The following is a 12,939-nucleotide window of genomic DNA, read 5'->3' as shown; positions in this document are numbered from 1 at the left end:
ACTCTGTGCGCGAGACCGAATACCGCATCTGAAAGTTCAGTGAACTTCAGACAGTGTGTGTTAGCTTTTTTCTTCGTTTCTCGAGGCCACCCCCGCCTTGAAAGCGGCCGCTTGGTATCCGGCGCGCGCGAATCGAATATCACCGCGCGCACACATCCATTGTAACCCGACATCCACAGTCTGCCTCTGCCGATGCGCGCCCGGCCAGTCGGCGCCGTACAGGTGCCATTTTTTTCTGTGTGTGTTGCTTTTGAGACTTGACGCGCATTGGTTCGACCGTGGGAACGAAGGGGGTGCGGGCTTCGTCCTCTAATCCAAGCCAGTTCGCTCTTGGCCGTTGCTCAGAGTTTGGTTGGGACGTCTAGCTGGTTGCCTGCTGCAGTGCTTCTATAGGCTTCCAACAGAAAGCAATATGGATCACGTCCTCGTGAAGTGGATGGACGAGGAGAAATGGGACGTTTACCCTATCCGCGCAATGAAGGATGCGGCTGTCGGTTTCCGTCTCTTGACGGAACCAGGCGCTATTAATGAACTGCGTGGCACTGTCCAGTTGTTGAACTGGAAGGAAGGCGAGGAGGCAGCACCTGCCAAAATAATTGACATCGGTAAGTAGTGGCGATTTTCCCCATCTTTGCGGTTACAGAGTCATTCTCCTTGCCGTGACTATTTTGTTCCAGGCAAGCCTCGCATACTAGAGCGCAGACGTGCCCAGCTGGCTTCTGAAGGAGACATAGCGGAGCCACAACAGAGCTCAACACCGCGCAGTGCTAATGACCAGGTTAGTGACACGTAGCGCTGTTTTGTACTCGGTAAATGAAACATATGTGAGTGGATGTCATCGAATCGAGCGCAACAGTGAGACGGTATGAACTAGGGAATAGTTAAGGCGTACTTGATTTGGGTGTAATATTTTGGCGTGGCGGACATGTAAATATGCTACTTGGAGTGAAAGGCGTAGTACGATATCTGTTTGGCATCGAAGTGTCAAACATTCCCTCGTACGTTAGTTTGCTTTTTCTAGCAAGACGGCCAACACACATCTATAATTGTTAAAAAGAAGGATAATGTAAACTACCGCTGTGAAACGTAAGAGCGTGTTGTGCTTTTGCGTTGAACCTTTGAATTTGGTCAAGTTTTTTGTTGCCGTGAGTGCACATTTGTAACAGCCTGTATTATAAGCGCCAAACGCCACATTCATCTATGCTCACAGACGTACTATGTAGCAGCGATATGAACGGAAAAACACCGTCCGCATTAAGCCAAGAATACTCTGCGTGCTTTGATAAAAGCAATTTTCTCTTTACCAACAGCATACAGATAGAAATTTCAAATTATGTGCACACATAAACGAAAAATTTGCTTAGGCGTACGATGTGATTGCTCCCTTTCATATTGGCGTATTAGGTGTTAGTAAAATGGTCGTCTTTTTTTTTTCTTTGAACCTTGTATCTGTAGGTACGAATGCATCCCTAAACTTGTCAAGTCTTGACAGGGTGTATACTTTGTAAAATTAAACTCTAGGAAGGAGAGGCACCATTTTTTAAAGGCGTTTTTAAAATTTAAACCACTGATTCTTCGCATTAATTACCAGTCATGGATTATGTTTCGAGAAATTGTAACACAGCAAGCAGTTTGTAAGCTGATACATTAGCATTTCCAGCTTATTTGTTTTTTTTTTCTTGTATTTGATGAATACGAGGTCCCGTGCGGTATTAGGTTAAGCTGAGCCATAAAAGTGTTGTGTCTTATTACACGTGTTCTTTGCTGTTTCTTCTATTATTAGTGCTGCAGGGGAGTTTCATATTTTTTCTTGGTTTCATATTTTGCATCCAAAGTCCTGTTCCCAGTGCGAGACGTCTAGAGAAGAAATTTGGGCTTTGAAGCGCAGAATTGAAGAACTGGAGGATGTTCATGGTACGTCATATCTTCGTGGTGCTGTTAAGGGGTGTGACATTTAATGATCTATAGTTTCAGTTCAGCCTGGTAGCATAACAAGCTTGATAACTCACGTAATAACGTATACAGCTCGTTCCGCAGAATTGATTGACAGAGTCGTAGCTTCACAACCACATTGTAAACAGTGATTTGGGGGAGGGTCCAAATGAAGCCTAAATTAGTGAGGAGGTTGCTTTAATGAAGGTACTTCAGGAAATAGTAATTAAAAAAAATTGTATTTTGATTCCGAATTCAGACAGTGCATAGGAAACACACCACTCATATGCCCCCAAGGGCTGTCAGTACCAAGCGTGTTTTAATAAGGTGTATTCACACGACGGACCGGAACGCGAAGCGATCGACCACGTTACCCCCGATCTGCGGTCTGCCCGTTCGCAGCGAGCATTCAGCGCGAACCGCTCGCTGTTCGCGGACTGAAGCGAAGCAGTGGAAATCACTGACGTAGGGTCACGTCACACCGAATTGCAAGAGCGCTTCGCGATTCGGTCCGTCCTGTGATTAGAGGGGCCCCCAGAGAGCGCATGTGATCCTTATGACTTACTAACGTGTGTTTTAGATTAATAGCTCTAAAATTAAAAAAAAAAAAAGCAATAGACGAAAACGTGTTTTTAAAGATTAGCAATGCAAAGGCGATGTTAAAGGCACTATTGCCTCTACACTTAAGATGAAGCTTAAGCATCTTCCAATTTTAAATAAAATCAAACTTTATTCGTTACAGTTGTTACTTATTGGCGGGTTATAAATCCACTCTTTTATAAATAGAGTTCCAAGCGAATGAAAGTTTGGGCAGCACTGTAGAGTTGTGTCTGTGTCTGATTGATATTTTACAGCACAGCCCCATATGGTAGACGAACGTAATTATGTTATTGAAAACATCTTGCAAAATATGCTGTTTTGCTTCACTACAGTTTTCTATACCTCTGCTGAACTACTCTTTTAGAGACGCGCAAGGTTCTACAGGAACTGAAAAAAATTGTTGAGGACCTCCACACGGTTGACAAGAACTCAGTGCGGCCGTGCCCTCAGGTAAGGAAGTTCTTCACATCTTTGAGCTTGGAACAGTTTTTAAATGTGTAAGTCGGACAGTCTAGAGAAAGCCTGTATACCTTATATACATATCTCTCTCACATGGCATGTTCCATGGAGCTGGGGAGGGCTGGAGCCCTTCATGGCACCAGCCGATTTGCATGATTTCGTGGTTAATCTTCTTGACTCTGACATGTTATTGCAAGCGGGCAGCAAATGCAAAATGATTAACCAAGGCTTAACAAAATCGCGTGGTGTGAAATCATCCTTTGCGGGGCAAATGAAAATTCATTCTTCGATTTTATTCGACTCTAGTGCCTCACAGCAGCATGTGGCAATAGGCTTCTGCGGCTCACACTGTGTAGCGAAATATGTAACTGAAGCCTATTTCTCTGAAGAATCCCTTTTTCAATTCAGTAAGCTTGCTATATATCAGATATCACAGCCTACTAAGAGCAGTTAGGATGTGTTCTTGAAATATATATCATTCACCTGGTAATTAAGCGCTCAATCCTCATCGAAAGTTCAAAGAAGCATGGATTTAAGCAGCTTAGCAAACAGTCATATGCTCTCCCACGTAAACGGCCCTTACAAAAATGAGTTTTGAAACTCTATTGTTGGACTATTGACCGCCTTTTGAATTTATTGAATTTCGATAGACATTCAACCCCAGCTGAATGCAATCTTTACAGGGCCAACAGAATTTTCATTGTGTTCTACCCAATAGACTTTTTGTGCAATTTTTTCTATGTGCTTTTTGTTGTCAGTTTTCAACGTTCACGAACAATTAGCGTGTACTGTTCATGCTGACCCATGTTTTTAAGTAGTTTTAGGCACAAATGATAAGAGCATGATGTGACAATTTTGTTATGAATTTTTGGTCTCACTTGTAATCAACTATTGGCCACATTCTGCAAAGGGAAATATAAGAGCAGCATGCAGTTGCGTGCTCGTTCATGTTATATAAAAGTACATATTAACGGTGCACACTTAGCTCAAGCTTCGCAACACAGTGAAAATATGCCCTAAAAACTTCATGATGGAATACATCGTTGAATGTCAATCAGAATCCGTAATGGATCAGCTTCTGTATGTCGCAGAAGGTAACTTTAGTGGTAGGACATATTTTATATTTATCATAAAACAAGTTCAGTGAGTCATCATACTAACAAACAGGATCCTAGATTGAACCTACCATGTAGGGCAGGACAGAGCTTTTTTAAACCAGTTCCAAAGTTCACTATATATATGCTTCAGGGTCTGACATTCTGCCCAAGCATAGGTATTTTTGCCCGTAGCTTATTGCCGCAAAATGAGGTGCAGTCTGTATTGGAATCCTCCACCGCTCTATGTCTTTGGAGAGTTTTACTGTAATTTTTTCTTTTCTTTCCTTTCTTAAAGTGGACACCATGCTAAAATGAAGTCGCTTTAAACATTGAGGGGTTCTAATAATCACCGATTGATCCCACGGATACTATAGAGTTAACACGCATAGCAAAAACATTCGCGCATGAAAAAAAAAAGAAGAAAAAAAACAAGATTGCATGCGTCTTCTAACGGCGACTCTTCTTTTCAAGGACGCATTCGGCCGCCGCCTTGCTTCTGTCCGCATCCCACTTCCCCCGTGCCCCGCGAACGGCGCCAGCATGTCCGGAGAGGTCGAGGGTCGCTTCCTGTCGGCTGGGGGGAAAAAGGGGGGAGGGAGGAGGGGTTGCTCCCGCTTGGTCTCCGCTCTGTGCCTTCTCCGTGGTTTGTTTTCACGGAGATGACCTTGGCTTCAGCAGTCGCGCAGTGGAGGTGGCGGCTTTTCACCGAAGCTGTTCTTCTGCGCCCCGTTTTCTTTGCACGCAGACGCGGGTACGCTGAGTGCGGCGATGTGCCAGTTCAGTTGGCTTTTTCCCGCCACCGTGGTCGCATCTTGCACTGTGAACGAAGCACCGTATGTAGGTTTTTCGCTGGTGATTATCACGAAGATCGTTTTGTTCAAATTGGAGCGCGAACGTACGAATTTAAGTCTTCGGAGGACTCCGCTCTTGGGCGGCAGCTTCTGCGCAAGGAGGACGTGTTTAAGAAGTTCAACAGTCGCAGGCATTTTGGATTCTAAGCGAAAAGCCGGCGCGGGAGGAGGGAGCGTCTGCACTTTGGTGAGTGTTTTACTTTTTCCTGTTCGTGTTTGTGCCAGTCTTGTACAGTGTGTGTTACAAGGTGAAGCCCGCATGTAAATATTTCTAGCAGACAAACCAGCCTCGTCGGAAAAAAAAGGAGGGGGAGAGAGAGAGAACGAGGCTTGTCTCTACGCGGACGCTGGGGCCGATGGAACGCCAGCTGGAATGGCGACATTTTCTTTCTTTTTTTTTAACCGGTGACCGTTTTTGACGGATTGTTCGGCACAGTGCTGTACACTTTCGATACGCTACTCGCGCTGAGACGGACACATTATCGAGATCATAATATGCCTCTGTCACACATTGTGGATTATTGAATCTGTGCAGCTCCGCCATTTTTGCAGTGTTTGTTTTTGTTTCCACTCATTTTAGTGCCTATAGTTGGTAATTTTGCTTCAAGTTTTCTGGGCAGTAATGCTTGTGACCTGCGCTTTGCTATTTATATTCACAATGGGATCTTTGACAGCAGCATATATTGTTTATCAGGGAGAAATGAACGATGTGGTAGTGCTGCCGAGCTGTGGAGGCGGCGGTCGATGCCGTCTAAGCAGTGAAAGACAGTGACAACTCATTTTAGACCAGAAATTTCTTGAGCTATGACGTGGAGCAGCGCACAAATGCCTTTGCTCTATTTTTAGGTTAGTATATACCGCAGTTTAATTATGATTTATATTGTTTATTTCAGCATCACATGCGAGGAGTTCCCGGACGTATCAGCGTTTTACGCAAAGAACAGCCTGGCGTCATACCTTGCACATGAATTGAAATAAAGCAAATAAACAACCCAGCTCATGTTATGGGTTTACCAAAGATGCATATTTTTTCTTTCTCATTAACGCGCATTTTTTATTTTGTGTTCCCTTTCCGCTGCGGATTAACAGAAAATGCTGCGTGATCAACGGTTAGCCAGGAGCAGGCATGAGGTGGTTTACATTAATGCAAAAGTAGCACAGCACATATCCTTGCTGCGGTCAGTCAACACATTCTATGTTCTGCTCGACCAATCAACAATTTAGTCAGTTTAGTGTAGGTTAATGAGTGAGTAAGTATAATGGGGCTTAAAAGATCAAGATCTGTTTTGTTCTTTTATGCCTCACTATGCTTATCATTAACCAGCACTGATCAGACAGGATTGTTGATTGGTCGGGCAGAACATAGAATGTGGTGACTTATCGCAGCTAGGAGATGTACTGTACTACTTTTGCATTAATGAAAATCACCTCGTGTCTGCTCCTGGCAAACCGATGGTCGTGTACTATTTTCTGTTGTTCAGGAGTGGAAAGGTAGCAGAAAATCAAAAAGCGTCACTTGCAGAGTTTCTGAAGCATTTGAGCCTGAAATCAACAGAATTTCAGTTGCGCGAATTCCAAAAGCGCTCTTAAGAAACACATGGGCCACTATTTCATAAGCGCTCAACAAGAGGTCAACACTGCATCATCCAAGATGTTGCCGATTATCGACAGACTTTCAACAGCGTGTATTGACACAACGCTTTCGAATTTCTATAGAAACCCTACATGCATTTTTGTAAGGGGAATGGTTAAATCGAGGCACTGCGCGTAGATGTAAAGGATTTATATGCATACTATACAAAATACTTGCACTTATTTATACTTATTTTATTACTAGTAAACCTTTGTACTCATATGCTGAAGCACAACCTGAGACTTCAGCCAATACATTGTGCTCATCAACACACAATGCCTTTAGGCAGTTTACTGCACACTGCAGCGAGTTTCTTCTTTGTTCCTTCAAGACATAAGATAAGAAATATAAAAGCAAGGCTTTAGATGAGGCACAGCAGATGCAACAAAGCATTCTTTTGGTCAGATTTCCTGGATAGAGTCAGAACCTTATTATGCACCCAATTAGTGCAGAGAGCACAGACCCGCTTAGTTAGTTCCTTTAGTAAAGGAACATGCCGGACGTTTTAAACAAATGGCACTGCCTGAACTGAAACAATATCTGGACACTTTTCTCGCAATTAAATCAAGATATACTGCCCTTTCCATCCCAAGTTTCTCTAAATAAGAACTAAGGAGGTCATGTGGGTATAGAAAAAGGTTTCTGTGGATCATGATTGTGGTTTCAATGATAGTCTGAAAATACATAGCACATGTGAATCATAGCTGTGAGTGCGAGGTGGCCCTTACCAAGAACTTATTTCAGTTTTCTATGCTGCCGAAAGTATTGTGGAAATATTACACCATTTCATTGCGACAATATTCGGTTCTTGACTAAATGCTAATATTATTAGGCTATCAGCTCCAAAGAATCTTTGACTGTGTAGCACTGACGTGAAGAGCGCCACGTATACAGGCACTGACGCTAACACTCTAATTGCTTCCGACTAGAAGTAGTTAGTGTGTCCCAGTTATGTATTGTTTTAAACCCTCCTTTTACAATTTATGTTTTGAAATGCAACTGGATCTATGCATGCAAAGTATTAGCAGCAGCCTTATCTATATAACAGGTTACAAACATTTATGCTCGGGAAGCTCCAACAGCTGTATAAAATGTTGAGCAGGATTCAGAAATGCCCTTCAAATCATTGAATACCCTCGATTTAATGTCTCAAGACCTTTCAAGGTCCCTAAATTTTGATACACTGTTTAATTTTTTTGCAAAAAAAAAAGCCAGCTGCTTTATGTCTCAAAAGGCAAGCTGAGTGGCGACTAGCAGTGTCCCTCAGACAGAACAGCATAAGACATGCAGGAGCAGATATAGGGAAAACCCACAGTGATGTGGCACACACCAAGATCCATCAGGTTCTTTGTTTCCTGCCCTCTCTCTTTCTCTTCACGGTTTCCTTCCTGGTTTCCTGCCATTTTTACAGTTTTTTTATATACTGTTCATATTCAAGCTACCTGCTTTCAATAAATTGGTCTCATAGTGGATGCCGCTAGAGCATGTTGTTTGCTTCAGAAGTTTTCGAAGGTCCTTAATTCTGTTTTCTACTGTTCCCACTGAATTAAGTCATCCAGCGCAGGCAGTGTCACTGCATCAGTTTACCTTTCTGCTTGAAAGTTAGGGTGTATTATATTTGTAACAAAACTGTATGCCAGGTGTATAACTTAGGTTTATTTCAGCATGAACAATGGTGGTTAGAGCTGGCAGGTGAGACAAGAAGTGGGCAATCGACTTAAAGCAAACATTGTGCCAAAATACTATTGGTGAAATATCACTGGAAAACGTAGAACATATCTCCAGTCAGTGGCATCTGGAAGCTAATATTGTACTGGAAGTTTTATTCGTACATGCAAAGAATCTGGAAAACGTGATCGGGAGTTCGCAGCAGAGAGCAGGCACATTTAAAATGCAGGCAATGGAGCTTGAGCTTGCGAATTTGTCCCAAAAGAAAATGCAAACATCCCTATACTATTCTGGGATACACCCAGGTAAGAATACCGAGATCCAGAGTGACATAACGATATATACGCATGTCTCTGCTAACAGCTGCCATAAGGCCAGACAGGAGAAAGCAGAGATGGAGGATGGAAAGAGGTAAATTGGAGCTAAGCAAAAATCGAATGATGCCTAATCTGTGTAATCCAGGTTTCTTTGCCTTTTGTTCTTAAAACTTTGAAGTTTTCAGAAAAGCTCAATTGTGCTGTGTTGTCTCTGGTAAAGTGCCTTCAGAAGCCTTGCCTGCAGCTGCAAGCCAGCTTGGTGGTTTGATGTTAGTTTAGCACATTGCTGTATGAGGCTCTTATACAGTATAATGGAATGATGAAATGCCTCTGTGAACTTGGCTGAAATGAAGGCTACCCATTTGACCTCATGCATTGAAGTCCATTCGGCTGGGAAGTGGTTGATCTCATAAAGGAGATGATGACCACTACAAGAACAGGAACTATTCAGTAATATCAGAGTTGCCACCTTTTTGTTGTACATGAAGCAACAAAGGCAGCGTGGCACACCTAACCTGCTTATGGCTACGTGCTTACAGAATCGCACTCGCGTTATCACATGAACACCCACTATAAAGCTTTAGTTTTCCCTTATTTGTTCAAAGGAAAATGAAGGTTTTATATAATGCTCTTATTTGTAAATAGCGATTCCACTTATAATTTGCAGGTTGCCTTTTCATGACTTCAAGTTAAATTTTCATTCCCAGGTGGACATTGGGGGCGGCGTGAAAGTAGAGGAGACGGCTTTGGCCAGGCTGCGTGGCAGCTGCCCAGGAGCCCCAGCCAAATTTGCGAGAGGGCTTTTGCGGCAGCTTTTTACACCGGAGGAACTCCGCGGCAAGTCTCTCTTTGGGCGTAAATCAAATGCCCATCCTGACGCAGTGGTGAGGGAGGCTTTGGACCAGAAGAAAGTTGGTGCCATCATTGGTATGTCATTTCTTTGTCACCTAAATTACAAACTTCTGCATTGATTAAGTTTTTCTTCCATGCCTTATACTTGCGTGCATTTGCAATTGAACAGTTAGCTATGCGTACTTCACATAACTGAGCTTAAGCATGCTCGTATGTTGGCAGACCTTATTATTTTTGATCTGCATAGAATTGAAAGCCTTACTGTTCCCTCTGTCCTACACAGAAGAAACAAACTCAGCGTTGTAGATGGTGGTCTGGTAGATGGGAATTAGTAGTTAGAACGAACCATTGAACTTTTTTAAATATTACCTCCAGAATAAAGTGCTGATTTGAAACCTTGGAACAAAATGCCAAAAACAGGTACCTTTCTTGTGCTAAAGATGGCGCAAAAATATGACGCTGTAAAGATATCGTAAAAGTAATTAAACATAAAGAATTTGAGGAGTGCGTGTGGTCGGGCTAGTTGGTTTTGCATATTTAAGAAGAAATTAGCGCAAAAACTTGGACGGGGACAAAAGGAAAGAAAACACACACGACGATTGACAAACGGTACTACCAAGTGTTTATTAGGGTGTGTGCATGCGCTAATAAACAGTTGGTAGTAGCGCTTGTCAATCGTCGTGCAATCTCGGGGAGAAATTATCTCAGAAATTATCTCTAAAAAGCTGTTTTGAATAAGGATTTCAATCTACACAGGGTGTATGATATGAGATTATCGTGTTTTCAGGCGTGGACTGCCTTCGAATTAAATTTTCACTGCAGGGACATGTACCTGTGAGATAGCTCATTTCTGCCGATTTTTCGCTACCTTCCTATCTCTCCCAGTATTTTTTGCTGATACTTAAGAGGGAAGATACTACTCCTTTACACTGCGTAGTGAAAAGCAAAATTCATCTGCCTGGCATTTTGTGCAGTGAATGAACATTGAACTGTCGCTGACGTGGAACCTCAGCTGCACTGAAATAAAAATTCTTCAGCACTGCAAAAAATCTAAAGAAAACCAGACAGATATTTTGACTCAGTGAGAATTTATATCCCAAACAGCATTCGCAAAACGCTGAATAAGTGGTTGCAGAGCTCAGTTAAAAAGGCATTGGTGGATTAACCAGCATATGGCTTAGTAGTGGTGGGGAAACTATTTCCAGCGGATACAGACGAGCGACCCCAATGGCCACCCCCACTTAAACGATGGCCGCTATCCCTTGAGCAGCGGCGGCGTTTTCAGCCAGCTGGATGAGCTTTATCTATGTCCCCCGGCTGTGCCATGGCTGAGCCTCCCAGTGATAAGAGTCGCGTATGAAGTGGCTCGAAGGTAGGGATTGTGGGCATTTCCAGATCATATGATTTTGATCGACTCTGGCATCAGAATTTTTGCATTTGTCTGAATAGAGTCCTTCCCAATATAGGCAACATAATTTTGGATTTGGATAGGTATTAGTTTGAAGTTTACGTTATGTTTTGGCATGGCGTTTGGAAAGCGTTTTGTGTGAGGAGGGAATCTGAGCCTGGTAAACCTGTAATGCTGCAAGACTTCTCTATAAGAAAACAACCTGTCCTTGTCGGACTTTAGAGTCGGTGGGCTCCATGACCCAGCTCGGCGGGAAAGTTCTCGAACTAGGTTATGAGCCGCCTCATTACCAGCAAAAGAGGCATGAGCAGGCTGATTAAGGGAATGCGCCGTGAGGGCTGATAATTTTGCACAATACGCATTGCTTGACGGGAAGCCTTCCCAACGTGTAATTATGTATCGCCAGTTTTGAGTCGCTGACTATGAATTCTGCCGAGGATCCCGCAATGGCTACAGCAATAGCTGCGTTTTCTGTATACCCTATATACATGTACATGACTGCACTATGTTCGGTGGTAACCACAGCTACCGTCTTTCCAGGCGACGAATCTGCTTAATTGACATGCACTACTGATGTATAATTAAGAAAATATTTGGCCAAAGATTTGGCTCTCTCTGCACGACGTTTACTTGGAAATCTGGGTGCACGTTCTGAGGTATCGATGGAATGACCAAGGGCTCTCGTATATGTTTGGGAAGGTCAGTTGTCAGTCCGCCTTGTCATTCATAATTCATGCCTAGTGTGGACAGAATGCATATCTGCCAGTTGATGTGCCCTATGGCCGTTCGTATTGCGAGATGGTGACTACTTCAATAATCTCACTTAGCATGTTATGAACATCGAGACCTAAGACTCTCTCTGTCGCTGTGTGAATGAGAAGCCCAACTGCTTGTTTGACGCACTTTCGTATTATTGCCTCCACTTTCTCTTTTTCAGCCAACTTTAGATGTAAGTAAGAACATATATAGGCTATGCGACTGAACACAAAGGCCTGTACTAAGCGGAGAGTATTCTTTTCCCTCAAGCCGGAGTGGCGGTTACTAATGCAACGGATGAGTCGCATAATTTACTGCGTGGTTCCTTGAAGCATTTGAATTGCGTCACCATCGAAGCCGTTTTCTTGTAAGGTTAAGCTCAGGATTTTAATTTTGGGTACTCGAGGAATAGGGACTCCACGAATATTATAAGTTCGATGGCTGGTGATGGTTGCGCAAGAAATCTGGTTTTGCAGAATATGATAAATTCAGACTTAGCTGGAGAGCATCGCAGCTCCCTGGGGTCCGCTAAATTCACTACGATATCACTTGCACGCTGGAGTCTCTCCTTGATTTGGGCATCACTGCCCTTTGCGGTCCATAAGGTAATGTCATCCGTATACAGGTTGTGACGGAGCTATGGGACCTGCGCTAAATGTTATGGAAGTTTGAGCATTGCGATAATGAAGAGAAAGAGCGAGAGGACCAATCCTTGTGGAGTGCACTGTGAGTGACAGCAAGTGTTGCATACATGACAGGTCCACTGGATGATTTACGATGCAGTAAACTTAATAAACAAATTGAAGGCATCAAAATCTTAGTGCTTATAATTTTATGTTATGATTATCATTACATCTAAATAAGAGAAGCCTGCAAACTGCACAATACTTATGAATCTAGTTGAAGCTTTCTGCTGACAATCTGTATTTAGAATTATTATCAGCATGCACATACATCATAGAGGCAGTGAAATGTGTGAAGTTAATTTATACTGTGTCAAATTTCTGACATCTATGTGTGTGTTAATTTTTGCAGGCTACACAATTCAAGAGTTCAACGCGGACCCGATCCGCCTTAAGAGCAGCCTCTCATCGTTGCTCTCTCGAGAGGTGAAATAGAGGCTGGCCAACTACCCGAATGCCCGTCTCCCACCATTGCTTGCGTGCAAATAAAGCAATAAAGTAAGGTTGCATGAACAACTATTGTATGTCTTTGCATGTTTTGCAGCACAGATCACATTCACTAACATGCACAATTGAAACTTGTTCAATAGCTCCACTGCAGGCTCTATGAGAAAGACTAGTAGAAAGTCTACTGGGTCACTTCAAAGAGTTGGAACAATGCTCTGCAATAAGCAGTTAATTAT

General features: G+C 43.0%; 1 protein-coding gene across 1 annotated transcript; it reads left to right on the top strand.

Annotated features, from left to right (window-relative positions):
* Window positions 1-412: 412 nt before the first annotated feature.
* LOC146170594 (uncharacterized) lies at window positions 413-12,710 on the top strand. Its single transcript, XM_084586899.1, has 6 exons — window positions 413-605; window positions 678-778; window positions 1,836-1,914; window positions 2,897-2,982; window positions 9,265-9,484; window positions 12,609-12,710. Exons 1-6 carry the CDS (start codon window positions 413-415, stop codon window positions 12,689-12,691), a joined length of 762 nt encoding a protein of 253 aa, XP_084443025.1. The 3' UTR covers window positions 12,692-12,710.
* The last annotated feature ends 229 nt before the right edge of the window (window positions 12,711-12,939 follow it).

This window comes from Amblyomma maculatum, unplaced genomic scaffold (assembly GCF_055883805.1).
Source record: "Amblyomma maculatum isolate TAMU_Amacu unplaced genomic scaffold, ASM5588380v1 scaffold_151, whole genome shotgun sequence".
Lineage (NCBI taxonomy): Eukaryota > Metazoa > Arthropoda > Arachnida > Ixodida > Ixodidae > Amblyomma > Amblyomma maculatum.
This window is presented reverse-complemented; position numbering and strand designations above follow the sequence as displayed.

Excerpts from the sequence above, each read along its gene's own strand:
- LOC146170594 (XM_084586899.1), top strand. The coding sequence starts at position 413 with ATGGATCACGTCCTCGTGAAGTGGATGGACGAGGAGAAATGGGACGTT. Across the intron at positions 779-1,835 it reads CGCGCAGTGCTAATGACCAG|TCCTGTTCCCAGTGCGAGAC; the intron begins GTTAGTGACACG and ends TTGCATCCAAAG. Across the intron at positions 2,983-9,264 it reads CAGTGCGGCCGTGCCCTCAG|GTGGACATTGGGGGCGGCGT; the intron begins GTAAGGAAGTTC and ends TTTCATTCCCAG.